General features: G+C 45.7%; 2 protein-coding genes across 2 annotated transcripts; one reads left to right on the top strand and one right to left on the bottom strand.

Moving 5' to 3' along the window:
• Window positions 1–8,397: 8,397 nt before the first annotated feature.
• On the bottom strand, window positions 8,398–11,158 carry LOC140905885 (myelin P2 protein-like). Its single transcript, XM_073329377.1, has 4 exons — window positions 11,086–11,158; window positions 9,187–9,375; window positions 8,849–8,946; window positions 8,398–8,448 (listed from the first exon to the last, which is right to left on the bottom strand). Exons 1-4 carry the CDS (start codon window positions 11,156–11,158, stop codon window positions 8,398–8,400), a joined length of 411 nt encoding a protein of 136 aa, XP_073185478.1.
• Window positions 11,159–12,514: 1,356 nt separating this feature from the next.
• LOC140905884 (fatty acid-binding protein, adipocyte-like) lies at window positions 12,515–15,862 on the top strand. The gene is made up of 4 exons (XM_073329376.1): window positions 12,515–12,587; window positions 13,330–13,502; window positions 14,759–14,860; window positions 15,812–15,862. Exons 1-4 carry the CDS (start codon window positions 12,515–12,517, stop codon window positions 15,860–15,862), a joined length of 399 nt encoding a protein of 132 aa, XP_073185477.1.
• The last annotated feature ends 10,566 nt before the right edge of the window (window positions 15,863–26,428 follow it).

The raw sequence follows: 26,428 nt of genomic DNA, 5'->3' as shown, positions 1-26,428 counted from the left end.
ATTTAACCCTGCTTAGGGGGTTGTGTGGACCCCTGTGTAGGTAAGATGTGTGGTTCTGGAGAGTTGTGCAGAAAAACAGCAGCAGCAGTTTTAAGTAAGGTGTGTTTAGAACTGATCTGCTGGAACATAAGAATTCTAGATTGCAGCGTCCATCTGCGGATTTGAAAGCACATTACCAAGAGGAGTGAATTTAGCTACTCGGTCACTGTGAGGAAGGTATGTATTGTTCCCATTTTAGTGAAGGACCAGAGCTACAGAGGGCCACATTGTGAACACCTTCTGGTGGGAGCAGATACTACTCATGCAAATGCTTCCATTGATGTCAGTGAGACACCCTTTGTAAGTAATCGTTCAGCAGTGTGAGTAAGAGGCTCACAATGTGGTCCCGAGAAATACAGCATGTTCTGTGTTTGATATCTTGGTTTTCTTTCTCAACAGATGATGTGGCAGTAAAGAACCCTGCTTATGACTGGGTGAACACTGATCCTGAGCAGAAGCCTGGCCTTTGATACCTGCTCCACCATGTACCTGTTCCATCCCCTGTGGAGTGCTGGTATGGAATACTTCAGCTATATTACCACATGGGAGTTGCAGTGCATAAAGCATAGATGATACCCATGAAACTGCAATCAGTTTGCATATCATTTATTTCTCCTAATCGTGAAAATGGAGGCTTTTTATTTTAATACCATAGCCCATTTTCACTAATTGTTATTAAAAGGTCACTATGTCCCAACGAATTACCCCATCAATGATAGCTGTGTCTGCAAATGCTGGTTTTTCAGTTTCTTCTCCTGGACTCAAGTACGCTATATTTCCATGTACATTTTAATTCTGGAAGCCTATATCAACTCTTCTATTTCCAGTGTTCCTGGCAGTTGAAAGGTTGCATCATCAGATAGAAGACTCAGTAAATGTAATATGTAATTAAAGTTATTGGGGCAAATTCTATCAATTACACCCGTGCAGCCCAACTGACTTTAAGTTTGCATGGGTGTAACTGACTGGAGATTTGAACCTATTAACTGTAGTGTGGACATTAATGAGATATTATATTAATGGTATATTTCCTAATTATTTTTGATCCTAAATTACTATCATAATGCACAGTCAAAGGAGCCAATTCCCATATCTAAGAATTCCTTCCCAACCTCCAGTTGTCTGGCCCAATTCTCTTTCCCTGGTATTGTGGTAATCTGGTGTCTAGCACCAGTGCAGCTCTTCTTCAGACTCACTTCCATAGTGTGATCTAATCTATGACTCTTGTTTCCTCTTCCCAGTTTAGTTCACTTCTTTCATTGACTCCCCAGTATATCCAGTGATGAGCTGCCAAAATCTTAACAACTGGTTCCCTCCTCACCCCACGAGGGGGTCGTTGCCCACCCCCGCCCCTCAGGGACTCCTGCCCCATCCAACCTCCCGCGTTCCTTGATGCCCCACCCTGGGACCCCTACCCCATCCAAGCCCCTCTCCTGTCCCCTGACTGCCCCAGAACTGGGCAGGAGGATCTTGTGGGCCACCATACTGGGTGTCCACCCTGCCCCTAAGAGCCAGAGGGACCTGCTGGGGGGCGAAGTGGGGAGTCCCAGCGGTGCTTACCTGGGGCAGCTCCCATGAAGCATCCGGGAGGTCCCTCTGGCTCCTAGTGGGGAGCGTAGCTGGGGGGGGGGAGCAGGGGGAGCGGCTGCTCCCCCCACAGATCACATCAAAAGTGGCGCCTTAGGCGCCGACTCCCTGGGTGCTCCAGGGCTGGAGCACCCACGGGGAAAATTTGGTGGGTGCAGAGACCCCACCGGCAGCTCCCCGCTCCTGACCCCAGCTCATGTCGGCTCCGCCTCCTCCCCTGAATGCCCCCCCCCCCGGCTTCCCACGAATCAACTGTTCATACGGGAAGCCTGGAAGGGCTGAGAAGCAGGCAGTGGCTTCGCGCTCAGGCCCAGGGAGGCGGAGGTGAGCTGGGGCGGGGAGCGGTTCCCCTGCGCGCCCCACGGGTTACCTGCTGTGGCGCGGACAGCCCTTCTCGCGCCCCCCCGCCCAGCTCGCCTCTGCCTCCCTGGGCCTGAGCACGAAGCTGCCGCCTGCTTCTCAGCCTGCCCCAGCTTCCTGCGCGAACAGCTGATTCGCGGGAAGCCTGGAAGGGGGGGGGGGCAGAGAAGCAGAGTGGGGCAGCACGTTCAGGGGAGGAGGTGGAGTGGAGGTGAGCTGGGGCCGGGCGCGGGGAGCTGCCGATGGAGGCTCTGCACCCACCAAATTTTCCCCGTGGGTGCTCCAGCCCCGGAGTACCCACAGAGTCGTCGCCTAGGGCGCCACTTTTGGCCGCTTGTTAAATTTAGAAGCCCTTGTAGAACCGGTTGTCCCTCGCGGAACAACCGGTTCTAAAAGGGCTTCGAAATTTAACAACCGGTTTCAGCAAACTGGTGCGAACCGGCTCCAGCTCACCACTGAGTATATCCAGACTCATCCCCCAGCAAGTCCCAACTTCTTCCCAGCTGAAGTAATCTTTTCTCCCTTAACTATCTCGCTGAATTGTCCCCCACTGTTAAGTATGTGACAGTGTGGCACAGGGCCTTGCAGATTAGAGGTGATTCATCCCTCACCCCACAGCTGCTTTTGGATTTCAGCAGAACAGTCCCTTCTGCTGTATTGGAGATTTATTACTGCTGCTTTTAAAAATGCTCCCATCCCCCTTTCCAGCGGATCAGGAAAACTTTAGTCCCCAGGTTGTTTTTCTAGTTTTGTAGTCTGGTTTCTTCAACTCTTATACCGGTTTGAAGGACAGACTGTCCAGACTGAGAACATCTTTGAAACACCATTCTCCTCAGTGAGCCAGTCCTTGCTGATGTTCACAGTGGGTCTTTCTAGGGAATCCAATTTTCCTGTACCGTCTTGTTGGAAAGGAATGCTTCACAGACAAAGGCATTCTCTAGCCCAATTTATAAAGGGCCCATTTAAGTCAATGTGAGTCTTTCTTTGTCTTCAGTGGGTTTTGGGTCAAGCCCATAATGAGAAACCAAAGTATAATTGACTATAAACCCTTCCCTTCTTGGGGTGTGAAATCTTTAATGGGGATCAGACAAGGCCCTATTCTCTCACTTCAGAGCCCTAATGAGAGTGTAGTTCAGCAAGCAGGCTTTAAAACTTGGTGAGAATTTCCCACGGGTATTAATGTATCTGCATTTAAGAAATGAACATGGTTTATTGTAACAAACTACTCACAACAAAAGATATGTAAGAGGGGAAAATGTATGTCCACTTTTGCAAAGTCTAGAAGTGTCTCTGGAGCATGTGTGTGTCAGTAATATCACTGCAAGTACAGAAAAGAGGCTATTGAAATAATTGTTTGATTAAAAACATAACAGTTGGAAAAGAAAGCCAGAAAATGAAGATTTGAACCAGACACTACCAGAAACTTTGCATAGGCCCATTAGTGCTGTGCATTCTCTCTCTCTCTCAGACACACACCAAGTTTGGGTGAGACAGGAGCAAAGGAATTGATTTCATTAGAAAACATTTTAAACTTTGTAAATTGCCTGGGATGGTAGAAACTGGATCCACTGTTACGTCTGGCGTATGGCTTCTGGCCGCACAAACAATGAATTAGAGGTTGGGTAAGTGATGTAGCCGCTCTATCACAGCAGCATTATCTAGAGACATCAGGCACATCCATCTACCATCAAGATGATAAAGAGGGCAGTCCATCATCAGATGGCACGCTGTTTGTCCTTGAGCTCCACAGGGGCAGGATGGGGAGCTCAAGTAGCTTAACAGTAAAGATGTAAGTTAAATCGCCCATGACTTCAATATATCCTGTTGTAACAAAGAAGGATCTTTTGGTTCATATGGTTGTCTGTGGGGCATGCAAGAGCTGATCCAGAGACACTAGAGGATGTGGATATGAGTTGTCTATCTGTCAAGAAATGCTACATCAATGCAAAATATAGTCCTGAACCTCCTGTTGCTGCCATTCCTTAGAAAGGTTGTGTCTGAGGTACTGTCTGGGAGGCTCAATGGTTTCAAAAAAGTGGTCACATTATCTGGCATTTTGGATGTGGCTTTGAGATGAAATTGTGACATAAGCTGTCTTGGTGGTTGACTGTGCGCAACAGTGCAGCCCTGGCTCTGCCCTCACACCCAATTGCTGGGGCAGCAATGGGAGCTGGGAGTGGAAGGGTGGGGCGATGTAAGTTGTCTGGGTCACACCAGATGACACAAAGGCCATAGTGGATACTTGAGTCCAGCTTACCACAATGGTAACTAGAGATCCAAGCTGCCGCATAGTATTCCGTGGATACAATAATTATGGGACTGGCAGATGTCTGTCAGGTTGCAACACTGCCACCATACGAGTTGCTGGCAAGGCTGAAGAGACTTGTGATTCCTGACTGGATTTTAGCATGTTTGCTTGCTGTGTTGTTGAAAGGACAGAGAGCTGTCGAGCTTTATTTCCAAATAAGTAAGTCATGGTTAAAAAAACAATTGGCTGATTGCTCAGAAGGATCGATAGCTGCCAATGGCATTGTTATTTAGATTAGGTAATTTTTTATCTTGCTCATTTTGGTCCCCACTTTTAAATATGGCCGTCTAGCATAAGACTTACATTTTTGATGGGTATTAGAGTCAGGGACTACCAAACTGTAGGGCATTTACTGTAATTAGCTCTGCTTTCAATATCGTGGCTAAGGAAATAAAAATGCTGGTGACTGGAATCTGATTCCTAGCATTGTTTTATCCCTACACTGTCTGTCACTAGTTGGCCTTGAGTATTACGTATTCAAGCCATTTTTAAAGAGAAGTTGTCAGGGTTCACATATCTCACGCCTTCTTTTTTCTCCACGGTAGCAGCAGCTCTTCTTGTCAATGCCCAGCAAACTCCCACAACTCCTGAGCTCTTCCTGGGAACTTGGAAACTCATCTCCAGTGAAAACTTTGAGGAATACATGAAAGAACTGGGTGAGACATTATTATTTTGACAGGGGACTGGAAATGCATCTGCCTTCAGAGAGAAGGTGCTGAGTCTGTCCTTTGCTCCTCTGCTTGTCTGAAGTGGCAAAGCTGTACTTGGTGTACATCCAGAAAAGGGCTGGAAGGAAAGGTGACTAACTCACCTTCACATTTTGCTGATCCTCGGGCCATCAGGCACTGGCCTGGTCCCTAGCACAGGTTTGAGCAGTCTACAGGCTGCTGTAGCTTGTATTGGCTGCAAAAAAGCTCCCAGAGGTTATGGCAACTGATGATGAGCCAGCTGCAGGGACGCTTTAGCTATATTCACCATGGTAGATTTCAAGGACAAAGTAAAAGGGGGAGCTATGTTAGATTTTATCAGTGGTGTAAGTAGGGCGGTCTGGTCTGGTCCAGTCCGCTGTACCAGTAAGCTGTTTAGAGCCAGTATGGCATAGCAGAAAGACACAGGAGGAGCAGAATGTCGGGCTATCAGGCGGCCCCACAGCAGCAGCTCCTCCAGCACGGCTGTACCTCCCCGAGTCCTTCCACAGAGCTGCATGCCTGTGTCTCCTGTCCGGGGTCTGTACGGCAGCCCTGCCTGGGACGGTACAGCCATGGCAGAGGAGCTGCTGGTGTAGGGCTGCCAGGGCTCCTTTTGCCGTGACGGTTCCTGGGAGAGACATGTGGTTCAGGGCTCTCCCAGGAACTGCAGCGGCGAAAGGAGCAGAACCCCACGCCGGCAGGGCTGTACCATCCTAGCCTCCCGCACCCAGCCCTGTCCTCCGGCGGGGCTGCTTTACAGACCTTGGCCAGGACTCAGGAGACACAGCTGTGTGGAAGGGCTGGGGGCTGTACAGCCACGCCAGAGCAGCTACCAGCATGGGGCTCGGTTGCCAGCATGTTTGACAAAAATATTCTCTGCTGTCAGAGGGAGTTGGTTTGAAGCTCTTCCGCTGGCAATTCCCTAAGCAGGTTTGACTGTGAACTGGCTCTTGTTCCAGAGAGCAAGCTCTCTTCTCTTAGCAGTCCACACAGCAACTGTGCTGTGTCTACCCACTGGGAGCGCCCCCCCTGCAAATAACGTGGGATGGATCATGGGGAGGGAAGGGAAGGGAAGGGAAGGGGAAAGTGCAGAGCCCTGGGCTGGGGTCAAGTGAGGAGCCACATGCCCTTTCCCAGGCCCCTGCTTTAACTAGTGTGGCGTACCAGTAAGAAATGAATTCTACTTGCACCACTGGATCTTATCAAAAAGAAAAGGAGTACTTATGGCACCTTAGAGCCTAACCAATTTATCTGAGCTCAAATAAATTGGTTAGTCTCTACGGTGCCACAAGTACTCCTTTTCTTTTTGCGAATACAGACTAACACGGCTGTTACTCTGAAATGGATCTTATCAGTCTCTACTAAAGTCAACATCTTGTATTAAGAGGAAGGGGAAATCTAGGTTTCTGAGTGATAGAAACAGGAAGCAAATAGATTGCTCCATCATTGAAGAGCAGGACTTCCTGGAAAAGGTTAGGGGTGAAGGTGGGCCAGACAGTGCCAAAGGCAATACTATAATTATCTGTTTAATATTCAAGCTACTACTGATGGTTAAGTGAAACTCCTATGTCATGCACTTTCTCTGTGTCAGAAAGGGGCGTGGAATGAGATTTTCTCCAGCTCTTCTGCTATTGCTTCATCCCTCTTAGAGGTCTAGAATGCACCACTGGAACTCTTACGCTTTTGAGTTTCCAGTGCGTGTCTCTTTCACCAGCAGAAGTTAGTCCAGTAAGAATTACCTCACCCACCTTGTCTCTTTAATAAAAAGCCACACACACAGTCCATTCCTATAGCAGGAGACTAACATTGTACCTAAATTGAGAGGCATTGGAGCCACCTAGGAAGGTATAGGCCAACAAACCTTACTTCAACATCTGGCAAAGTTAATTATTCCCAACAATAATTAAAGGCAGAGCTCTAAAAGCCAAAGATGAAAGTCAAAGAAACAAGCCAGAACATGTTTTGAAATGTTAAGTTGTCTTCCCCGTAGAATTGAGTGCCAGTTAAAGTAGAAGAAAAACAGTTGACTTGTCTTTTGAAAAAAGCTTTTTTGTAAGTCTCTCTCAAGAGACTATGGTGGAATATAATTAGTCTCAGGGGAAAGGCCAATAATTGGCAACTGGTAAAGGAGGAAGGTTATGTAGTTTTGAACATTGTAAAGTAGTGCACATTCCTGGAGTGCTGCACTTGTAAGAAGACCAGTCTTATGTTTGTTAATGATCCTGAACAGGGGGTTTTAGAGATGTGAGAATTTGCAAGTAATTTGAAAACTGATTAGGTGAGACTAAGGAAGATTGTTTGCCTTGCTCTTGGGGAATTGCAGACTTACAGAACAGCTTTGTTGAGATGAGCAGCACAAATGCAGGTGAAAATCATTGTTGGTAAGTGAAAGGTAATTCATACGGCAAGGATCAATTTGAGCTACTTACACACACTACAGAATTTTCAGTCAACAACAATTACTCCAAGACAAGTGTCATTGAAAGTGTGCAGCAATTCAAAACCAGAATGTATTGAGATGGGACTAAAGGAAGAAACTTCTTATGCCACTATATAAAATTGTTAGCACCCTCATCTTGAGCATTGTGTTAATCTCTGAGTGTCCATCTCAGGAGAGGGAGACATCACTAATATAAAGATCTAGAAAAGAGGAGATAAGTGATTTTTTAAAATAGTTTAGGAAGTTGGTACATTTCTAAGACATCCCCGGGAAGCTCTGACTTTATTCCTTCTCCCACCTGGACAGAGTTCCAGTGGGGCATTCTAGACCTCTAACTTCCTAGCATTCTTCTTGGAGCAGTTGGGTTTTCCATTTGGTGTTCCCTATCCCATATTCTTTTGACCCTCTCATCCAAGCATTTTGGGGTCTGTCCCTCAAATAGATGACCCCCTCACCCCCATTTCTTTTTGTTAACCCCCCAGAACGGGGAGAAGCTTATCTTGTGCCTATGGTTTGGCTTTTTGGGGCACTCCTGCCCTAATCCAGGTCAAGTAGGCCACTTCAGGTATATCTTCTCCCCAGTTAGACATCTGTGGGTGGCCTTTGCCAGCTGATGTGGGTTGGGGTGAAGGGAGTGTTTAATTGCAGTGTTGATGTTTGGGCTCAGGCTGCCCTGGGCTCTAGGGCACGGAGATGGAAGGGGCCCAGGTTGCGGCCTGATTGCAATATAAGCATACCTTTCCAAGGTATCAGGCATCACCACAACACAAATACTCTAGGTCATTAGCCTGGAAATATTTTATTCACTAGCCACAGTTCAAACAAGTAGCAACTAAGCTGAAGTATGGTACATTGCAGGCACATGACTATTCAAAACTTTTACAAACAAACAGAGGGAAAAAGACAGTAGCCTTTATCTTGGGGAACTGAGCCAGTTCCCCGCAGCAGGTTGCAGTTAATTGCAGATAATTTCCTCATGCTTTCTCATAGACTCTAGTGCAGATGGCATACTTCATGGTACATTCCTAGAAGGACAAAGAGGAGTTCAATGAAATTACAATAGCAATACAAGAGAGAAATGTCTCAACAAAGCTGTTCTGTAAGTCAAGCATGCACCTGAAGGTAGAGAGCAGTAAAGTAGACTGCAGTCTAAGTCACCACACTTAGCACTGAATTACATTAGTAATCCACTGGTCTCAAAATTTCAGTTTAGAAGAAGTCATTGTACAGCAATGGTCTTTAAGCAGTACTTAAAAGTGGCTAAAACAATTTCCAATGCTGTTCAAAGATACAGTATGAGGGCTTTTCACTTGTTAATAAAAAACACTGGTCCACATTATCCAAAATAAAGAGATTATGATGAGGATTCAACGATGTGTTAAGAGCAGTGTTCATTGATCAGATTGCAGGAACGGTCTCACTTACCACAACCATATTCCCATCCACCACCTCTCTCTTTATTGTGATCTCTTTGTCATCCCATTTCTGCACATGAATCATTGAACCATTGTCCAAGGTTACAACTCTGGAAAGACATAGCAGCAAGATGAGCTATTTTGCCCAGTATCTTGCAAATTAAAAGGGCTATTTGCCCCCTGTGTACCGTACCATGTTCTCAGCTCTGTCCTAATCAAAATTCCAGATCCATGGTACAGCTGTATCTGATGGTTTTCAGACTGTAGTGCTTTCAAGTAGATTATCCTATCCCTCCCTCCGCCCAAAAGAGAAAAAAAATCCACACAACACAAGCTGATCAGTAACACCAAGCACTCCCCTCACTTTAGTTTTCCTGTTATCTGTTGTGGTTTCCTCAAACTCTTGGCCCAGCTTGAAGGAGATCTCTGTATTTTTAACAGGGCTCTCTGTTTTGATTGTTAGCATATCGTCATCAGCACTGATGATCACAGTAGGCTTTGCCAGGCTGCCCAGTTTCCTCATGGCAAAGCCCACTCCTGAAGAAGACACACAAGATACCATCTAAGATTTCACTCTGTTCTGAAAACAAAGGAAAGACAGGAGTTCTGTCTGGCAATGAAGGAGAGAGCACAAAGGGTGGCCTGGAAACAGAGACTGGGACAATTAGAAGGACATGAAGAGCTTGTCCCCCCCGGCAAAAAAGGCATCATAAATATAGGTGTGCATTTCCCCCCACTCCTCAGATAGTCAGCAGGCTTAAAGAATCCTTATCTGGTCATCTCTTACTTCAGAGAGTGAAATTTTCCTTTTGATAAAATATTTCCAGGTATCTATAAAGATGTGATGAATCCACACATTTTGGGGAGTTAGAGGTTTCCCTATCTCCCATGTCAAACCAAACACTGAAGGAGTAGGTAGAGGAGAAAATCAGGGAGGCCCATTTATGGGAGGCTGTGTTGTCTAGTGGGTTTAGCACTAGATCAGAACTCAGGAGACCTGGGTTCTTTTCCCAGCTCTTCCACTGGGCTGCTGGGTGACCTTGGGCAAGTCACTTAACCTCTGTGTGCCTCAGTTCCTCATCTATAAAATGGGGATAATGATACTGATGTCCCTTGTAAAGCACTTTAAGATCTACCAATGAAAGTTACTATACAAGAGCTCAGTATTCGTTATTATTGTGTTACTACACCATAGCAGCTGCCATTTTACCTTTAGCTGTATGCCTTTATGCATACATACTTTTTTATTTGGGTCTACAAGTCTATCTTAATAGCAGGATTATTATGGAAGCCAGTTTGGAATCTTGCCCCTTTCCATCTCACCTGTTTAGAGGTTAGGCTTCATTTAGGACTCCCCATATAAGCCACTGGATAGGTTGCCTCAGTGACACCTGTGTAATTGATTTGAATACGGATTCACCTATGGAGCACAGAATTGACTCTAGAGTGTGTCAGTTACCTAGTATTTCATATCCTTCAAGGAGTCTTCGTAGTCTAAAGAGCCCCCACATGAAAGCACCTTTTTACTCAATAGATGTGGCCTGTGGATTTAGTCATTGCTACTTACATTAGTGACAAAAAGAAGTTGTTACCTCTTTTGACTCCTATTTACCCAACAGAAGCAGAACAAACATGAGTCAGGGAGCTAGACTTCATACAATCCTGTTTACACACAATGGGTTAGTAAGTTCCAGTCATTGACCCCTCTGCAAGCCCACTGAATGCAGTCGAGTTGCACAGCAGCCACAGAAAGCATAGTCTGACCCTCATCACTGCTGAGGATGTACAAAATAGAAACAAAAATCCAACTTAACTCTCATAACCTAACTTGTGTTTGGTACCAAGGATTTCTCTTTTTACTTGTAAGCTAAGAACATTAGATATGGAGTTATTGAAACACAATGAGGGAACTCTACAATGCCTTTTTACCTCCCTCCCCACTCCAGTATAGCAATTTAAGACTATAAGTAGTGTAGTGTAATTTTCATCTTGAACAGTGATCTTGATGAGAGCTAATTAAATAACTATGTTATATAATCTCAGGTAGTATCTGAGCCCTTCACAAACTACATGCTCCAGGAAATACAGCTGGAACGCTATTGAGTAGAATTAACTAGCATCCCCTGAAAATCTGTATAAGTTTGAGGTTTTTTTAAGTCACAAGAGTAAATTCCAGACCCACTACAGTTTATATAAAAAGAGAGAAAGAATCACAAGATTATTAATTAAGAAAACAGTATATCTCACCTAATTCTTTCATATAATCTTCAGATTTTTCACTGGAGACAAGTTTCCAGGTTCCTAAGAACTGATCACACATTCTCTATGGATTTACTAGACAATGATCCGGGGGGGGGACCCCAAACTTTCAGCAGGAAACCAACAAGCAATACATCATAACACCCCCTCCCCAACAGCTTATTTTTAAAGATTTTCTGAACATGTGATACTAGGGTGATGACCAATGGGAGAAAATTATGTCAGGCCCTCTAATTACCAATATTTCATTTGTATTTTTTCTTGTAACAAAGTTAAACTCAAGGTGCTTACGGTAAAAACCACAAGGGCAGAAAGAATCCACAAACTCGGGCCCTGGTTCTGCAAATACGTATGCAGTATTAAGTATTCTCTTTGGCTTCAGTGTTTCTAAAGTTAAGTACATATTTGCAGGATAATGATCGTGGCTTTCACCTACACTACCGGGGATAATTTGAAAAAAAAATAGCCTTCCAAAACAAGAGTTGCATCTATCTGAAAGGGACGGGGTCAACTATTTAAGCCCCCATAAAGTAAGTGGAATCTAAAAACCAGTGGATTATATTCCTAAAGTCTCCATGATACCTAGCATATAATATTGTATTTTAAAGAAACCAACAACACAGGTTCTGCCTCCCTTCCCTCCCAGCAACAGCTGAGCCAACAGACCTAGAACACAAATCAGGGAATCAGGACTGTCAGGAGCTCTGGGGCACATAATGATTAGTGGGGGTTAGGGATTACAGGTGGAATGAATTGGGAGGATTCTTAACTGATGCAGGTATTGAGGGACTTTTGTGGTCATGGCAGTGCAGCCCTCGGCACTGAAGCTGGCAGGGGCAGGAGGGGGAAGTTGACCAAAAGTTGAAGTACATCACCACTCCCTGCCCCCCAATTTGAGCACTGTATTTGTGAGGGGAGGAGATAGATGTTGCAGGAGCCAGGTTTGAGAGCAATCAGAACTTGCTCAGTCTAGGGGCACGATCAGTACTTGGTAGGAGCCAGGAAACATCACCACAGGGAGTAATCAAGCCCTGTGTAGGGCCTCACAGGCACATCAGGAAGGGATTCTTTGAATCTACACAAACTGACAGGTCTGTTTCAGCTGATCCCTCTCTAATTGGGGAAAGCTGATTCTTCATATTTACTGTGTCTCTCCATTGAAAACATTCAGTTTTGAATAGCAGATTAATTTGGGATGAGTGACCTTTATTAATTGCCCTTCTGTGCTAAATGAAATAAAAGTGAAAGTGATTGGAGTCCTCACATTGCCTCTTCTGATTGGTTGTCCCTGAGTATCACATATTTAGGGCATCTTTAAAATGAAGTGATTGAGCACCTATATTTCATAGACATTTCTGGTTTTAGAAGGTTTTAGTTTCCTCTTTGCTTAGTCGTCCTTCCAGTTACATTTTCTATCATGTGTGAGTCCTTTTTAGGAAGCTGGAAACTCATTTCTAGTGAAAATTTTGGGAGCTATATGAAAGAATTGGGTGAGGAATATATTATAAGTTAAACAAGGCTCATCTTTCTCCCTCCCCTCTCCCCCCCGTTTAAAATAGAAAATACTGAGATAGTATTTGGGGTTTGTTTGGTTTACTTTATTTATAGATGATTCACTTTGGTAACAGAATAGAATGTCTCTGTAGTCTTGATTGTTTGATATTATTTGGGGTGACAGAACACTTTCATTACAAATATTTCTTTCCTAATGAATAGTCATAGCTCTTCCTTCCTAGTAAAGGGAAGGCTAGAAGTTTTGTATCTGCATGGTGCTGTTTACCGATATTGCATTCTTAACTATTGATAGTTTGTACATCTACAAACTAATTCTTACTCATAAGCAGGAAATGTTATGAGGGCTCTAACGTAATTCCTTGAATGGCTGATACTAAGTATGTGGCCCAAACAAACACCACTATTATTTAGGAAAGCTTGGATTAGGATACAAACGCCACATCTATGGCTTGTATCTAGCTGTCTCTTAGAGCGTACTAGTACAACTCAATTTACTGTTTCAACTGCTAAGTTGACTATTAAAATGCTACCTTCTTACAACATACAGAGGGAAGAGGTCTATATGGTATCTGCTGATCTCTTTTGTACTCCTCTTAGAACTGCAGAGCCTACATGGTTGAGCGTGAGATGCCTTCTAGTACATTCAGACCTATTTACCAATTTCTCTCATGGGTGTGTATGTAAAATCCAAGCTGCTAATTTGTTTTTCTTTTCAAGGAGTGGGTTTTGCTACTAGGAAGCTTGGCAGCCTGGCCAAGCCGAGTGTGATTATCAGTACTAATGATGACATAATAACCATCAAAACAGAGAGCTCCTTTAAAAACATTGAGATCTCCTTCAAGCTGGGGGAAGAGTTTGAAGAAACCACAGCAGATGACAGGAAAACCAAGGTGAGGGTTAATCTTTAAAGGTGACTTGCAAAGGACTCCTGGGTTTGTGCCCTTCCTTGCTTCATGATTATTTTTTTTAGACATGGTTCCCCTCTGCCCTGGCCTCATAAGAACTGGGGATGTCATGCCTGGCACTTCTGGCTGGCTCTGGGGCAATCCTCATGGCCATTGTACTCCCACAAACTGAAGGCCTCCCTTGGATCAATAAGGTGTAACAACTTCCTTTCTTTGAAGTGTTCACTAGTCACTGGAACTAACGGATGGTAAATAAAATGCTTACTCTAAAAAATGCCTTCTATAAATGGCTTGGCTTTCAGTGTTTGTTTAAAGTAGTAATTTGACTACTTAAGTTGCTATTGCCTTTTTGGGTAGGAAATACCTCAACTGCTAACGCTCAACTAAAAAGACAACTAAAAAACTGACTACATCCAGCCCTCCTTCATTCTATGTAAAGCAGAAAATGGGCACAAGCCCAGATCTTCCCTCTAAAGGCTGACCAGTAAATGCTCCTTATCTGCTGCATGGTGTAGAATAGGACTGTCTCTCAAAATGACTAGCTGCAAAATGTCAACGGGACGTTTTTACTGAATACAAGGTGCCTGAGGCAGACAGAATTACATGGGGAAGACAAGTGCCTCTGGGGTGAGGGGAGGGCTATGTAGTAGCCTTGGCAGTGGCATCTCTTACTATGTCTACTCACCCTCACATCAGTCCGGATGGAAAAGGGAGGAAAAACCCCTATAGATAAGGCTAGAATTTCTACTCCCCTTTTTTGCCATGCTTTCTTAAATCTCAACATGCAGCTGCACCTACTGGAGAAGCTTCTGTGGCAGGCCAAAGCAGATGGTGCCCCTATGCATCCATGTAATGCATTATCTGATAGGGCACTACATCAAATCACAAGTGATAACCACAAGGTAGTGGGGACTAGCCCAACTCCAATCCCCACCTGTGTCCTGACTTTTCTTCCAGCCGGGGGGGAGGAGGGCTGACAAAATGGATGTATTGTGGTGGCACATGTCTCCTATGCTAGTTAAGGCTCACAGCCACAGTACAGTGGGATCTGTGCCTTCTAAGAAGCTGTGCAAGCAGTGGTAAAGAAGCTTCTGAAACCTGGATCTTCCCAGGAAGCTTCCTGAAAGTCAGCTTGAATCTCTCCTGTGAACATGGGATTTGTTAAATGATTTGAAGAGGCAAATCTTCCGTGTGCTGTGACTATCTGACCCAGAGTCCCTCTGCTTCTTTTGTCTTGGCAGAGCATTATCACCTTGGACAATGGCTCTTTGATTCATGTGCAGAAGTGGGATGGCAAAGAGACGACAATAAAGAGAAAACTGGTGGATGCTAAGCTTGTGGTGGTGAGTTCAAATTTTTTTTTAAACCCTCGTGAGCACTAAATGCTCTAGCTGAAACAGAAATGCTCATTAAGAAAGCTGCTGGTGCATGTAAGAACCAAGTGAGGTACAAAAATATGGTTACCCCTCTTGCCTGAGCAGCTAGGCAAAACTTGGTCTAGTGGGCTCTCTTTGCTTAGGAGGAAGAGTCGATTTGACATCTGGTATTTACCGTGCACAAAGTCCTGTTTCCCTGAACACACAGTATCTTTGCTCCGTTCCAAGCCCCTCTCCTGCCAGTACTTAGTCCAAAAGTATGCAGTCTCTTGAGGTTCTCAAGGTTAGGTTCTAAGGTTCTGGCTCTATCCTTGTTCTCTGCTTCTCTGCCACTTCAGTGTCTTTCCATGCACAGAGATGCAAACCTCCACCAAACAAAAGCCTAGATTATGCAAATTCTCCATCTGTTCTTAGGTGGTGATATACCTGTGTTTGGGTGGAGGCTCCTAGTGTTTCAGTGTCTGGTTCCAAAAAGGCACGTAATTATTTCTTACACTTCTCACAAATGAAGGGGGACTGTACACCCACCATTTTAAACAAGGTTAAACCCAACCCATAACCTACAAAGTAGGCAAGTTCCACTTGTAACAAAACTAGTGGAGAGACCCTAAAGAGACCAAAACCCAAGAGTTTGTATTCTTGTACTAAACACCAATCTGAGTGCTGGATAGAAAGTTAGAGGCAGACATGAAGCGTGCTGTTCAAGTGTACTAGTGCTAGCTGATAATTTAAGCTCATATCAGGATCACTCGAACCTGTTCCAGGAGGCAAGAAATGCTTGACTCTTGTGCTGATATTAAATATCAGAGTGACATACTAAATAAACATCTTAGACTCTGATATGACAGATATCCCTGTTCACTTAGACTCCTAGAACTCTGCTGTAATAGAAACCTAATTAATCATCTTGCCTTCTAGGAATGCACTATAAATAATGTCACCAGCACAAGAGTCTATGAGAGGGCCTGAGGAATTCCCATCTCCATGTTGGATCAGAACTTGCTGTTAAGAATCTGTTCAATGACTGCTGCACAACACTGCTGTCCAGTTCTACAAGTTTCTTCAATCACTTTGAGATACAAGCATATTCCTAGTAAAGTTGTAACTAATCTGCAGTTAGTGACTGTGGCTATTAAATCATTTCTGAGCATATAGTGGGGATTGTGTAATCTTAGTTTATTCTTTGCCAAAGGAAGGTTAACTGTCTGTCTAATACTGACCTCTGTAGTGACGGAGTAACATAGGCTTTGAGAGCAATCGTCTCACTGTGTGACTTCTAGAAGAACAATATTTTGACAGGGCTCACAACGCTGTCCTAGCTAAAGCAATAGTTGTCCTTAGACAGCTCTTCTCTTCTGACTGTTTGAGGATATGGTTTGAGAATTCAAGTAGGGAAGCCCCTCCATTTTAAGTTCCGTAGTACTTGAGAGCTAGATGTTCCCAGACCCATGCTTCAAGACTGTACCTAGTCTCTGAAATCTAATAGACCCTTGTGAAAATAACTGACCATAGTATTATCCTGCTGCTAGCTTATGCAAGTACATGTAAAAATTCCAACAGCTTGCAGCTCAACTTAGGTCAGAACAAAGATATGCTGGAGGGGAGGGATAGGATACAGAAGGACCTAGACAAATTGGAGGATTGGGCCAAAAGAAATCTGATGAGGTTCAATAAGGATAAGTGCAGGGTCCTGCACTTAGGACGGAAGAACCCAATGCACAGCTACAGACTAGGGACCGAATGGCTAGGCAGCAGTTCTGCGGAAAAGGACCTAGGGGTGACAGTGGACGAGAAGCTGGATATGAGTCAGCAGTGTGCCCTTGTTGCCAAGAAGGCCAATGGCATTTTGGGATGTATAAGTAGGGGCATAGCGAGCAGATCGTTCCCCTCTATTCGACATTGGTGAGGCCTCATCTGGAGTACTGTGTCCAGTTTTGGGCCCCACACTTCAAGAAGGATGTGGATAAATTGGAGAGAGTTCAGCGAAGGGCAACAAAAATGATTAGGGGACTGGAACACATGACTTATGAGGAGAGGCTGAGGGAGCTGGGATTGTTTAGCCTGCAGAAGAGAAGAATGAGGGGGGATTTGATAGCTGCTTTCAACTACCTGAAAGGGGGTTCCAAAGAGGATGGCTCTAGACTGTTCTCAATGGTAGCAGATGACAGAACGAGGAGTAATGGTCTCAAGTTGCAGTGGGAGAGGTTTAGATTGGATATTAGGAAAAACTTTTTCACTAAGAGGGTGGTGAAACACTGGAATGCGTTACCTAGGGAGGTAGGTGGTAGAATCTCCTTCCTTAGAGGTTTTTAAGGTCGGGCTTGACAAAGCCTGGCTGGGATGATTTAACTGGGAATTGGTCCTGCTTTGAGCAGGGGGTTGGACTAGATGACCTTCTGGGGTCCCTTCCAACCCTGATATTCTATGAAAACCCAACTAAAGCAGTAAGACCCTCTAAAGCTAACAAAACCAGTCTTCCACACATCAGTGTAAATAGCATTACACACTGACCACTTCCATACCTCCCAGTCTCTGAATAGTGACATAGATACCTGAATCAGGTGTATATCATTGTCTCCTGTTTAGATCTTCAGTTGCTATTAACACAGGGCTTCACAATCATATGTGACTGGAAGCCTATTATTAGGGCCTTACCATATTCATGGCCATGTGATTTGAAAATTGGTAAATTTACCATTTTCAGATGTTTAAATCTGAAATTTCATGGTGTTGTAACCATGATGGTCCTGACCCAAAAACAAGGTGGGGGAGGAAGGTGCCCCACACCTGTTGTGGGTGGGGGGAGGAGAATCATGGGATTGCCACATCACTTTTGTGCTGAGCCCCTTGAGAACAGCTATACCTGTTGGTATCCTGGAGGTGGGTCTGATCTCCCCATGCTGCCTGAAGCACCCAGTCTGGGCCGCCTACTTGCTAATCCTGGCTAGGCTGGGGATGAAAGGGGCTTGCTCTTTCCCCTAGATGGCTGCTCTCGAGGCAAGAGGGAGGGATCAGATCCACCTCCAGGTACCTTCTCGTTGCTGCAGGAAACCAGGTTGGGCTAGGACTTGCAGCTAGGCACCCCCCAGGTAGGGTGCTCCTAGCAGCACAGGGGAAATCAGATTTCAAAAGGAGGGGTTTATTTCATGGTCTGTGACCCATTTTTCATGGCTGTGAAATTGATGGGGTGGGGCCCTGCTTATTATATATCTCAATTCAACTATCCAAGAATTAATGGATGAAAATCATCTCAGGGTCATTCCTTTGTTGCTCATCAACCTAGAAGCAAAATTTCATTGGGGTGAAATTCTGGGTCTGTTTGTACTGAAATCCCAGGGTATGTCTGCTTAAGCTGCAATCATGCTAGTTAGCTCAGGTCCCAAAGCAGGGAAGCTGCACCACCATGCAGGCTCCTTATGGGAATGTGTGTTTGTATTTCTTGTCTACAAACTGCAGGTTATTTAGGGGATACTATGCTGACAGCTCCCCTCTCAGTAGTGAGGTTATCGAGGGGGAGGCTACCAGTAGAACATGAGGCAGTGATATTCCAATGGGGGAAGAGCCCCATGGGCTGGATGCTCTGGAGTGGTGTGTATGGAGTCTCAGGAACCTTGGGCATAAGCCTTGCTACAAAGCAGCCTATCACCTGCAGATCCTCTCAAAGCAGCCCAGTTAATTAATCTTAGATCATTCTGATGCTGGACTTTACAAGATGACAATATGTATCTCCTTACATGTGAATTGGGACAGGGGTGTCCAGGAGATGTAAAATAGCTGGAAGTGATTTTTAATAGTGTCCATCAGCTGCTGCAAAATATCAGCCTAGCTCTTGGGAAAGTGCTTACAGACCTGCTGATAGAATATTGCTAAAACGACTAAGGGAAAAAAAGGAAAGAACACACGGAACAAGCAAACTGTGTACCAAACCCCACTCCTCGTTCCCTTTGCTTTCTGTTGCTTCTTATCCATCTTTCATTTGTATGGTTCTAGTACAGCCTTTGATCCTGCACTAGGAGACCCACAGTGGTTCACAGTCATGCTGGAGGGCATAAGGAGTGGGGTCCCGCAGGGATCGTTTCTGGGTCCAGTTCTGTTCAATATAATGGCATAGAGAGTACGCTTATAAAGTTTGCAGACGATATCAAGCTGGGAACAGTTGCAAGTGCTTTGGAGGATAGGATTAAAATTCAAAATGATCTGGAGAAATGGTCTGAAGTAAATAGGATGACATTCAATAAGGACAAATGTAAAATACTCCACTTAGGAAGGAACAATCAGTTGCACGCATACAAAATGGGAAATGACTGCCTAGGAAGGAGTACTGTGGAAAGGAATTTGAGGGTCGGAGTGGATCACAAGCTAAATATGAGTCAACAGTGTAATGCTGTTGCAAAAACAAACATAGTTCTGGGATGTTTTAGCAGAAGTGTTGTAAGCAAGACACGAGAAGAAATTTTTCCGCTCTGATTAGGCCTCAACTGGAGTATCATGTCCAGTTCTGGATGCCACATTTCAGGAAAGATGTGGACAAATTGGAGAAAGTCCAGAGAGGAGCAACAAAAATTATTAAAGGTCTAGGAAACATGACCTATGAGGGAAGATTGAAAAAATGGGGTTTGTTTAGTTTGGAGAAGAGAAGACTGAGAGGGGACATAACAGTTTTCAAGTACATAAAAGGTTGTTGCAAGGAGGAGGGAGAAAAATTATTTTTCTTAACCTCTGAGGATAGGACAAGAAGCAATGGGTTTAAACTGCAGCAAAGGCAGTTTAGGTTGGACATTAGGAAAAACTTCCTAACTGTCAGAGTAGTTAAGCACTGGAATAAATTGCCTAACGAGGTTGTAGAATCTCCATCATAGGGGATTTTTAAGAGCAGGTTGGACAAACACTTATAAGGGATGGTCTAGATAATACTTTGTCCTGCCTTGAGTGCAGGGGACTGGACTAGATGACCTCTCAAGGTCCCTTCCAGTTCTATGATTCTATAAACATCACAACTGAAAAAGATAATAGAACCAAGAGCCTCCTCTCTCTCTCACACACATCTGCAGATAAGTCCTCTCCATCCTGACCAGAGAGGCTACTAACCCACTGACGAGACAGCAGGAATGAAATCCTGTCCCCATTGAAGTCAATGGGAGTTTTGACACTGATGTTGCTCCAAGTCTCAGCAGCAAACACCCATAATTAAGCTCCCAGTACTATCTGCCACAACCTCCCCTACTGTGACCACAGTAGCAGCAGCCTCTTCATGGTTTCTGTCTCCACCATCATAGACATCAGTACCTGTCATCTTTCTGTATACACTATGACTCCAGTCTCCATTTGCAACAGCCAAGGGATTTGTCCATTTACCCACCCCGTTCCAAAAAAAAAAAATTGGTTCAACCTAAACTGTAAATTTCAAAAAAACTGGTGAAACAAGAAAGTCTCCCGCTGAATGCCCCGGCTGCTAGGTAAAAGAGAGATTCTCACTCTCTCTAGTCCACTGATTAGTCAAGGATTTTCTGCAAAGTAGAACACCTTCAACAGGAGACACTGAGGGAGACCTACCCCAGACTATGCTATAACCAAGTGATTAGGGCACAACAGGCAGAGTGGGGAACTGAACCTGGGTTTCCTACATCCCAGGTGAGTGCTCTAATCACTAGCCTAAAAGCTTTAACTTGGGTGTTTCCTGCTACTGTTGCTGCTCCCTCCCTCCGTGCCCACCACTGCTTTGTTTATGGCAACTCACTTCCCCACAAAATTTTATTTTGGCCTGAACTATTCAGTGAAATCATGGCAAATACCCAACAGTTTTGGGTTGACCAAAAGAGCATTTTTGGCAAATAAATTATTTGTCAAAAAAATCTCACCAACTCTGCTCTGGTCTGACCACTCTGCCTTGCCTAGCATACTTCCTACCTCAGCCTTTCTCATCTGAGTTTTAAGGAACCCAAACCATCCTTGAATAATGAGCGACCCCCCAACCCTTCCCCATAGGGTCTAGGACTTGCTGGTGAAATGGATTGGAGAGAATTTTTGAATGAATTGGAGTGACTGGGAGAATTCTTAATGGACGTGGGTATTGAGGGTCATATGTAGTAATGACAGAGCAGCCCTCTTCACTGCATCTAGGTGGGGGGAAAGTTGACAAAAAGTTGAAGTAAATCACCACTTCCCCCAGCCCCCGTTTGAGCACTGTACTCATGGCGGGGAGAAGATAAGATGTTGATGGAGCCAGGTTTGAGAGCAATCAGAACTTGCTCAGTTTAAAGGGAAGTACTTGCTCGGAGTCAGGAAGCATCACCACAGGCAGTAATCAAGCCTTGTGTGGGTCTCACAGGCACATCAGGAAGGGACTTCTTTAGTCTACACAAACTGACAGGTCTCTTTACAGCTGATCCCTCTCTAATTTGGGAAAGCTGATTGAAAAAAACTCAATTTCATTAAGGGTATGTCTACACTACGAAATTAGGTCGAATTTATAGAAGTCATTTTTTTAGAAATCGGTTTTATATATTCGAGTGTGTGTGTCCCCACAGAAAATGCTCTAAGTGCACTAAGTGCATTAACTTGGCGGAGTGCTTCCACAGTACCGAGGCTAGAGTCGACTTCCAGAGCGTTGCACTGTGGGTAGCTATCCCACAGTTCCCGCAGTCTCCGCTGCCCATTGGAATTCTGGGTTGAGATCCCAATGCCTGATGGGGCTAAAACATTGTCGCGGGTGGTTCTGGGTACATATCGTCAGGCCCCCATTCCCTCCCTCCCTCCATAAAAGCAAGGGCAGACAATCGTTTCGCGCCTTTTTTCCTGAGTTACCTGTGCAGATGCCATACCACGGCAAGCATGGAGTCCGCTCAGCTCACTGTCACCGTATGTCTCCTGGGTGCTGGCAGACGTGGTACTGCATTGCTACACAGTAGCAGCAACCCATTGCCTTGTGGCAGCAGACGGTGCAATAGGACTGGTAGCCGTCATCGTCATGTCCGAGGTGCTCCTGGCCACGTCGGCCAGGAGCGCCTGGGCAGACATGGGCACAGGAACTAAATTAGGAGTGACTTGATCAAGTCATTCTCTTTAGTCCTGCAGTCAGTCCTATTGAACCATCTTATGGTGAGCAGGCAGGCGATACAGATTGCTAGCAGTCCTATTGCATCATCTTCTACCGGGCAGGCAAGAGATGAGGATGGCTAGCAGTCCTATTGTACCATCTTCTGCCGAGCAGCCATGAGATGTGGATGGCATGCAGTCCTTCTGCACCGTCTGCTGCCAGCCAAAGATGTAAAAGATAGATGGAGTGGATCAAAACAAGAAATAGACCAGATTTGTTTTGTACTCATTTGCTTCTCCCCCTCCCCCGTCTAGGGGACTCATTCCTCTAGGTCACACTGCAGTCACTCACAGAGAAGGTGCAGCGAGGTAAATCTAGCCATGTATCAATCAGAGGCCAGACTAACCTCCTTGTTCCAATAAGAACAATAACTTAGGTGCGCCATTTCTTATTGGAACCCTCCGTGAAGTCCTGCCTGAAATACTCCTTGATGTAAAGCCACCCCCTTTGTTGATTTTAGCTCCCTGAAGCCAACCCTGTAAGCCATATCGTCAGTCGCCCCTCCCTCCGTCAGAGCAACAGCAGACAATCGTTCCGCGCCTTTTTGCTGTGCGGATGCCATACCAAGGCAAGCATGGAGGCCGCTCAGCTCACTTTGGCAATTAGGAGCACATTAAACACCACAGACATTATCCAGCAGTATATGCAGCACCAGAACCTGGCAGAGCGATACCGGGAGAGGAGGCGACGTCAGCGCGGTCACATGAGTGATCAGGACATGGACACGGATTTCTCTGAAAGCATGGGCCCTGCCAATGCATGCATCATAGTGCTAATGGGGCAGGTTCATGCTGTGGAATGCTGATTCTGGGCTCGGGAAACAAGCACAGACTGGTGGGACCGCATAGTGTTGCAGGTCTGGGACGATTCCCAGTGGCTGCGAAACTTTTGCATACGTAAGGGCACTTTCATGGAACTTTGTGACTTAATTTCCCCTGCCCTGAAGCGCATGAATACCAAGACGAGAGCAGCCCTCACAGTTGAGAAGCGAGTGGCGATAGCCCTGTGGAAGCTTGCAACACCAGACAGTTACCGGTCAGTTGGGAATCAATTTGGAGTGGGCAAATCCACTGTGGGGGCTGCTGTGATGCAAGTAGCCCACGCAAGCAAAGATCTGCTGATATCAAGGGTAGTGACCCTGGGTAATGTGCAGGTCATAGTGGATGACTTTGCTGCAATGGGATTCCTAACTGTGGTGGGGCCATAGACAGAACCCATATCCCTATCTTGGCACCGGAGCACCAAGCCGGCGAGTACATAAACCGCAAGGGGTACTTTTCAATAGTGCTGCAAGCTCTGGTGGATCACAAGGGACGTTTCACCAACATCAACGTGGGATGGCCGGGAAGGGTACAGGACGCTCACATCTTCAGGAACTCTGGTCTGTTTCAAAAGCTGCAGGAAGGGACTTTATTCCCAGACCAGAAAATAACTGTTGGGGATGTTGAAATGCCTATAGTTATCCTTGGGGACCCAGCCTAGCCCTTAATGCCATGGCTCATGAAGCCGTACACAGGCAGCCTGGACAGTAGTCAGGAGCTGTTCAACTACAGGCTGAGCAAGTGCAGAATGGTGGTAGAATCAGCATTTGGACGTTTAAAGGTGCGCTGGCGCAGTTTACTGACTCGCTTAGACCTCAGCGAAACCAATATTCCCACTGTTATTACTGCTTGCTGTGCGCTCCACAATATCTGTGAGAGTAAGGGGGAGACATTTATGGTGGGGTGGGAGGTTGAGGCAAATCGCCTGGCTGCTGGTTACACAGAGCCAGACACCGGGGCGGTTAGAAGAGCACAGGAGGGCGTGGTATGCATCAGAGAAGCTTTGAAAACCAGTTTCATGACTGGCCAGGCTACGGTGTGAAAGTTCTGTTTGTTTCTCCTTGATGAAACCCCCTGCCCCTTGGTTCACTCTACTTCCCTGTAAGCTAACCACCCTCCCCTCCTCCCTTCGATCACCGCTTGCAAAGGCAATAAAGTCATTGTTGTTTCACATTCATGCATTCTTTATTCATTCATCACACAAATAGTGGGATGACTACCAAGGTAGCCCAGGAGGGGTGGTGGAGGAGGGAAGGAAAATGCCACACAGCACTTTAAAAGTTTACAACTTTAAAATTTATGGAATGCCAGCCTTCTGTTTTTTGGGCAATCCTCTGTGGTGGAGTGGCTGGTTGGCCGGAGGCCCCCCCACCACGTTCTTGGGCGTCTGGGTGTGGAGGCTATGGAACTTGGGGAGGAGGGTGGTTGGTTACACAGGGGCTGTAGTGGCAGTCTGTGCTCCAGCTGCCTTTGCTGCAGCTCAGCCATACACTGGAGCATACTGGTTTGGTCCTCCAGCAGCCTCAGCATTGAATCCTGCCTCCTCTCATCACGCTGCCGCCACATTTGAGCTTCAGCCCTGTCTTCAGCCCGCCACTTACTCTCTTCAGCCCGCCACCTCTCCTCCCAGTCATTTTGTGCTTTCCTGCACTCTGACATTATTTGCCTCCACGCATTCGTCTGTGCTCTGTCAGTGTGGGTGGACACCATGAGCTCAGAGAACATTTCATCATGAGTGTGTTTTTTTTTCTTTCTAATCTTCACTAGCCTCTGGGAAGGAGAAGATCCTGTGATCATTGAAACACATGCAGCTGGTGGAGAAAACACATGGGACAGCGGTATTTAAAAAGACACATTTTATAAAACAGTGGCTACACTCTTTCAGGGTAAACCTTGCTGTTAACATTACATACATAGCACATGTGCTTTCGTTACAAGGTCGCATTTTGCCTCCCCCCACCGCACGGCTACCCCCTCAACCCTCCCCCTCCCTGTGGCTAACAGCAGGGAACATTTCTGTTCAGCCATAGGCAAAAAGTCCAGCAGGAACGGGCTCCTCTGAGTGTCCCCTGAAGAAAAGCACCCTATTTCAACCAGGTGACCATGAATGATATCTCACTCTCCTGGGGATAACACAGAGAGATAAAGAATGGATGTTGTTTGAACGCCAGCAAACATACACTGCAATGCTTTGTTGTACAATGATTCCCGAGTACGTGTTACTGGCCTGGAGTGGTAAAGTGTCCTACCATGGAGGATGCAATAAGGCTGCCCTCCCCAGAAACCTTTTGCAAAGGCTTTGGGAGTACATCCAGGAGAGCCGCGAATGCCAGGGCAAATTAATCCTTTCACATGCTTGCTTTTAAACCATGTATAGTATTTTAAAAGGTACACTCACCAGAGGTCCCTTCTCCACCTGCCAGGTCCAGGAGGCAGCCTTGGGTGGGTTCGGGGGGTACTGGCTCCAGGTCCAGGGTGAGAAACACTTCCTGGCTGTCGGGAAAACCGATTTCTCCGCTTGCTTGCTGTGAGCTATCTACAACCTCCTCCTCCTCCTCCTCATCATCTTCTTCATCCCCAAAACCTGCTTCCATGTTGCCTCCATCTCCATTGAAGGAATCAAACAACATGGCTGGGGTAGTGGTGGCTGAATCCCCTAAAATGGCATACAGCTCATCATAGAAGCGGCATGTTTGGGGCTCTGACCCGGAGTGGCCGTTCGCCTCTCTGGTTTTCTGGTAGGCTTGCCTCAGCTCCTTAAGTTTCACACGGCACTGCTTCGGGTCTCTGTTATGGCCTCTGTCCTTCATGCCCTGGGAGATTTTGACAAGGGTTTTGGCATTTCGAAAACTGGAACGGAGTTCTGATAGCACAGATTCCTCTCCCCATACAGCAATCAGATCCCGTACCTCCCGTTCAGTCCATGCTGGAGCTCTTTTGCGATTCTGGGACTCCATCATGGTCACTTCTGCTGATGAGCTCTGCATGGTCACCTGCAGCTTGCCACGCTGGCCAAACAGGAAATGAGATTCAAAAGTTCACGGTTCTTTTCCTGTCTACCTGGCCAGTGCATCTGAGTTGAGAGTGCTGTCCAGAGCGGTCACAATGGAGCACTCTGGGATAGCTCCCGGAGGCCAATACCGTCGAATTGTGTCCACAGTACCCCAAATTCAAGCCGGCAAGGCTGATTTAAGCGCTAATCCACTTGTCAGGGGTGGAGTAAGGAAACCGATTTTAAGAGCCCTTTAAGTCGAAATAAAGGGCTTCATCGTGTGGACGAGTGCAGGTTTACATCGATTTAACGCTGCTAAATTCGACCTAAAGTCCTAGTGTAGACCAGGGCTTAGAAGCTACCTTTGGGACTACCATCCTTTACTGAACAACTTTCCTTGTGTACTCTGCCAGCTGTAAGGATTTTAGGTTTATGCTAAAAGAAAGAAAAAGGAAATGATTGGTGTCTTTGCATTGCCTCTCCTGATTGGATGTCGCTGAGTATCACATGTTCAGGGCACCTTTAAAAGGAAGCCATTGAGCTTATGTAGCTCATAATAGCTTCAGGTCTTCTAGTGAGAGTAATTTCTTCTTTGCTTAGTAATAGTATCAACCATTGTCTGTCTC

The sequence above is a fragment of the Lepidochelys kempii genome, chromosome 2 (assembly GCF_965140265.1).
Source record: "Lepidochelys kempii isolate rLepKem1 chromosome 2, rLepKem1.hap2, whole genome shotgun sequence".
Taxonomy (NCBI): Eukaryota; Metazoa; Chordata; order Testudines; family Cheloniidae; genus Lepidochelys; species Lepidochelys kempii.
Note: the sequence above shows the minus strand (reverse complement) of the source record. Positions and strands in the feature narration are given on the sequence as shown.

What these genes read in the sequence shown, in the direction of transcription:
- LOC140905884 (XM_073329376.1), top strand. Translation starts at nt 12,515, where the DNA reads ATGTGTGAGTCCTTTTTAGGAAGCTGGAAACTCATTTCTAGTGAAAAT. An exon ending in GAGCTATATGAAAGAATTGG is followed by an intron (nt 12,588 to 13,329) that starts GTGAGGAATATA and finishes TTTCTTTTCAAG; the next exon opens with GAGTGGGTTTTGCTACTAGG. An exon ending in TGGATGCTAAGCTTGTGGTG is followed by an intron (nt 14,861 to 15,811) that starts GTGAGTTCAAAT and finishes CTTGCCTTCTAG; the next exon opens with GAATGCACTATAAATAATGT.
- LOC140905885 (XM_073329377.1), bottom strand. Translation starts at nt 11,158, where the DNA reads ATGTGTGATCAGTTCTTAGGAACCTGGAAACTTGTCTCCAGTGAAAAA. An exon ending in AGATTATATGAAAGAATTAG is followed by an intron (nt 9,376 to 11,085) that starts GTGAGATATACT and finishes TGTCTTCTTCAG; the next exon opens with GAGTGGGCTTTGCCATGAGG. An exon ending in TAAAGTGAGGGGAGTGCTTG is followed by an intron (nt 8,947 to 9,186) that starts GTGTTACTGATC and finishes GTCTTTCCAGAG; the next exon opens with TTGTAACCTTGGACAATGGT.